This window comes from Lepidochelys kempii, chromosome 8 (assembly GCF_965140285.1).
Source record: "Lepidochelys kempii isolate rLepKem1 chromosome 8, rLepKem1.hap1, whole genome shotgun sequence".
In the NCBI taxonomy this organism is placed as follows: domain Eukaryota; kingdom Metazoa; phylum Chordata; order Testudines; family Cheloniidae; genus Lepidochelys; species Lepidochelys kempii.
The window spans coordinates 56,838,899-56,843,806 of record NC_136387.1 but is presented as its reverse complement, the minus strand read 5'-3'; the positions used below and the strand labels follow the sequence as shown (position 1 = coordinate 56,843,806).

General features: G+C 40.4%; 1 protein-coding gene across 1 annotated transcript; it reads left to right on the top strand.

Moving 5' to 3' along the window:
- Window positions 1-709: 709 nt before the first annotated feature.
- PDC (phosducin) lies at window positions 710-4,096 on the top strand. The gene is made up of 3 exons (XM_073358214.1): window positions 710-770; window positions 2,353-2,513; window positions 3,569-4,096. The coding sequence occupies exons 1-3, from the start codon at window positions 710-712 to the stop codon at window positions 4,094-4,096; spliced, it is 750 nt and encodes a 249-aa protein (XP_073214315.1).
- The last annotated feature ends 812 nt before the right edge of the window (window positions 4,097-4,908 follow it).

The following is a 4,908-nucleotide window of genomic DNA, read 5'->3' as shown; positions in this document are numbered from 1 at the left end:
GCTTTAATTTACAGCAGGAACCAGCCAGGTCCCCTGACAGCTCCATGATTGAGGGAGCATAAAAGTGGCTTAAAGCCACCTTTGCCTCATCTTTCCCTGCATGCAACAAGTGCAGCCCTGCCAGGTCAGAGGATCTAGCCCTGGATATTTAAGAGATATCGGTACAGACACAAGGTATTGAGGGTTTGGCTCAGTCGTCTCTAATAAACTCTGAAAGTGCAGGATGGAGAATGTATTGCATAGGAGCTATTTGGTGAATAATTCAGAAAATAAATATGATTGTAGGAATCAGGATCCGTTACTGAATGGTTTTCAAACAAAAAATGGGACAAATTTGCAATGAGTATAATTCCAGCAAATTTTACTACCTCTGTTCTTCTCTAGATTACTCATATTTCCTGCTGATTTATGGGACACCATAAGATTTAGGAAAAGGAACACCCTCATATTTTAAATTAGCCTGGGTTCAGACACTTTTAATAATGCAGACTGATATGTTGCCCTAATTGCTTTTTATGAGGTTAAGAGAACTATAATTAAATTAAGATTGCATACGCTTTAATTACCGACTTGGAGCTGCACTGATATCTAAAAGCAGCAGGAAATTATACATTGTACTATAACCAGCTGTAAAACTTACAACTCATCTGTCATGTTATTCATTATTTTCTGTGTTGACTCTGTCGTTTTAGCCAATTGAGTGACAGTTATGGAAGAGCAAAAGAGTGCCAGTTTGGAACAAGATTTTGAAGGGCAGGCTACACATACAGGTAAAGAAATAAAGTTAAGGGACATTGTTAAAAATTAATCCATGTGGAAGCCTGTAATTTTAATTTGCTGACTGGAATTCAGAATGCCTTGCACAGGTATATTCAGGTATACCCAGGATCCAATGAAAACATTTTTATGACTAATTCACACCCCCCCCCTTGACTGGACAGGTTACGCAGGGTTGAATTCAGATCCAGCCTTATTGGTGCTTGAAGCAAATGGCTGCACTGGACACCAAAGCAGCAGTGGCGTTGTTCAGTGCAAATTTGATGTAGGCTACTTTGCCTCAGTCATTAACGATCTCCTTTATACTGAAAACAGCTGTAACCCACTCGCACTGGGTTATAAGTTTTCAGTCAAAAATGACGAAATCTGGGAATCTTGCTTCCCATATGTCTTTGCCAGAGACATTAATGCCTCCTAGTGTGACAAGCAAAAGTGTAAAGTGAAATCTTAAAGCTCTCAATTTGTTTGGAGGAGAACTCTTTGGTAAAAATTCATCCACAAGCCCTTTTGTCATAGCATAATATATACATTAAAAACTTTAAGCCATCTTTGGTTGGATCCATTCTTCTTTTCTTTTTCCAGTGTCTACTGACTATTGTTTATGTGAGTGCTGTCACTGTACTCAGGGAGCATGGAAACATATGTTCTAAACAGCTCGTTTTTCTCTCTGCCCCAGATGTTCCTATGTACTTTCCTTCAGCCCTACCCCTTGCAACACCTCTTCTTACAATTCCTTCCCAAATCAGCACTGTTGACCTGGGCTGAGATTTCAAAAAAGGACCCTAAAGTTAGAAGCCTAACAGGGATATAGTAACCTGAATTTCAAATGTGCTGAGCACTCAAGATCATCCATTGAGATATTAGGAGTTTCTGGGTGCTCACCACTTTTGGAATTCAGGGCATTTATTTAGACTCCTAATTGTTGGTTCCTGTTTTTGGAAATGTTTAGCCTAGATCTTTTTCCCATCTTATTGGGTGGCAAATGCTCTCTTTTTACGTGTGGCTTTTTAATATGGTATTTGGAGTCTTTGCTCTCAAAGCTCATGAAGTTAATTGTTTAATTCACAATTATAAAGCAACACACTCACCGAATGCAAAAAGACCCCACCAACTAGCAGTTTAGCTCTGAAGGGAGAATGCTTGACATTTTTGAATTTTTGGTGCAAGTTCAAATTTCACTGAACAACCACCACATACCACCCTGAAAATTTAACAAGTTTTCCTATGATATTTTTTTCAGCTACCTATAGATGCAGTTTTTGGAACCATTTGACATTTTGGAACCATTTGACATTTTGAACCAGTAATATTTTCAAAATATTTTTTGCAAAATGTTTTACTGTTTAATCAACCAGCTCTAGAGAGTAGGATTTGATTTTAGTTCTGTAATCAGAAATATTTCAGCATTGACTGAGACATACATTTCAATGGCATAGATATGGGCTATAAAGTCTCAGTGTTATGACCTCTTGTTTTGCAGTGTGTATAAAGTCTTTAAAATATGCCCTGTGTTCAAAGATACTGTCTTTCTGAAACTAACAAAACCACATAATTACGGATCTTTATCTCTCCTAGGGCCCAAAGGTGTGATCAATGACTGGAGAAAGTTTAAATTAGAAAGTGAAGACAGAGATTCCCTTCCTTTGAGCAAGAAAGAGATCCTCAGACAAATGTCTTCACCACACAGATCTCTCAGTAAAGATGATAAAGACACCAGAGAGAGATTTAGTCGTAAGGTAACAAGAGAAAAGAAAACATAAGTGAATTAATGATTCTGTACAAAACATGAAAACAAGAAAAATGTGGTATAAGCACAGGAGAAGCCAGAAACTACTGAATTTAATTGCCACTGGTTCCAACTTCCTTTGTGTCCTTGTACAAATCACTTAACATCTCCATCTCAGTTTTCCTCAGCTGCAAATTGGAACAATACTGAACTACCTCAAAGTGACATTGTGAAGTCAATGTTTATAAAGTATGTTGAACGTGAGAAGGACTGTGTGTGATACATGTTAGCATTAGTTGCCAAAATTTAACTTGGGGCCTATTGAAAGCTACAAGGCATTTGAATTATTATAAATAAAATACAGAGAGATCATGAAGGGGCAGATTATGCTATTCTTGCCCACACTGAGTAGTATTTTGCATTGCAAGTAGTCCCACTGAAGAAAATGAGACTACTCACAGAGTAAAGAACTACTTAGTAGAAAGATGGAAGTAACTGACTCAAAACGCACATGAAATAGAACACACCACTTGATCCTGACAGACAATCTGGCCAACTGTTGACCAGTGCTGAATCTTCTACCCTCAATTAAGGTTAATGAGAAGACTGTGGTGAGATAATTCTCATGGTATCTAGCTGTCTCAGATTTTTTTCACTCTTGTCAATATGGGTACCATGCAGAGACTGTTCTGATTGCCTTGGTAAATTATTTCCCCCTGAAAATAGATAAAGACAGGGGTGACATTCTTACCCTATTGAAGTCACTGGCAGAACTCCCACTGACTTTAGTGGGGCCAAGATTTCACCCAATGTGTCCTTGCTGATATTATTAGATATGTCAGTTGCCTTCAGTACCATTCACGTGTACACCCAAGTAAAGAGAGATGGGGTTTCCATTCAATGGCTTAATTCCTCTCTCCAAGATTCCCCAAAGGGCAGTTTTGCACAATTATTCTTCTACCCAAGGGTCTTATGTGGGGTTCCACAGGCAACATCTTGTTCCCTTCCTTGTTCAGTGAATATATAGATCCATTCAGTAATATAATGCTCTCTTAATATTCACAGATGAGTATGCAGGAGTATGAGCTCATCCATGATGAGCAAGAGGATGAAAGCTGCCTACAAAAATACCGCAAACGCTGCATGCAGGATATGCATCAGAGGCTGAGCTTTGGGCCCAGATATGGCTATCTGTATGAGCTCCAAAATGGGGAACAGTTCCTGGAAGTCATTGAGAAAGAGCGAAAAACCGTCCTGGTCATCGTTCACATTTACGAAGATGGCATCAAGGGCTGCGAGGCGCTAAACAACAGCTTAACTTGCCTTGCTGCAGAATACTCCACAATGAGATTCTGTAAGATAAAGGCATCTAACACAGGTGCTGGAGACCGTTTCTCAACTGATGTGCTCCCAACCTTGCTTGTCTACAAGGGTGGGGAGCTTCTGAGCAATTTTATTAGCATTACTGAACACTTCAGGGAGGAATTTTTTGCTGTGGATGTGGAATCTTTCCTACATGAGTATGGGCTGCTACCCGAAAAGGAGATTCCAGCACTTGGAAATGGCAATACAGATGATCAAGATATTGAATAATTAGAGAGGGATATAGCCCTTCATTATCTCCTATTTCTCCATATATTGCAATTGGATCTCAGCAGAACCCATGATTGTTTAGAGAAGCCTGTGTGCGCTCATTAACTTTATACATAAGATATACATATATGAATATTTCTTAACTGTCAGTATGTGAACTTTATTTAAAGCACATCTAACAAGCCTGTACATATTTGTTCCTATGCAATCTCCACTAATAACAAAATTAGGAGAAAATGCAGGTGACAATAATAGGTTTTAAATTAGACACAGGTCTTAAAAGGTAATTTAGGCCAATCCTGGGCCCACTAAAGCCAAAAGAAGGTTAGCATCTAATGTCAGAACAGAATCAGGCCCTTCTAAACTCCTTCTTCAGTGTATGTAACTCCTGTGGGAATTCTGCACCAATGCCCATGTGCAGAATTTATGTCACTGCAGATTTTTTTTTTGCTTCCCCACAGAAAAATTGCTTTCTGAGGGGGAAGCCACAAGAGCAGTCACGCAATTCCCCCCCCCCCCCCCCCGTAGTATGTTTCAGGTGACCAGGGCAGCTGGCAGAGAGGTAAATCATTGTGGGGCAGGACTGGGGAAGACCCAGTTGGTGGCTCCTACCCTGTGCCACTTTCAGCTGCTAGTCCTGGCTGGGCTGGGGAGGACAGGACAGGACTTCCTCTTCCCCTGCATGGCCTCCGGGGCTGGGTCAGACCCACTCTCAAATTTCTTCCCAGGCTGTAGGAAGCTCTGCAAACTCCACCCCCAGCGCTTCCTGCACCCATCACTCCTCAGCTGCAGGGTGAAGGATCACTGTAGAG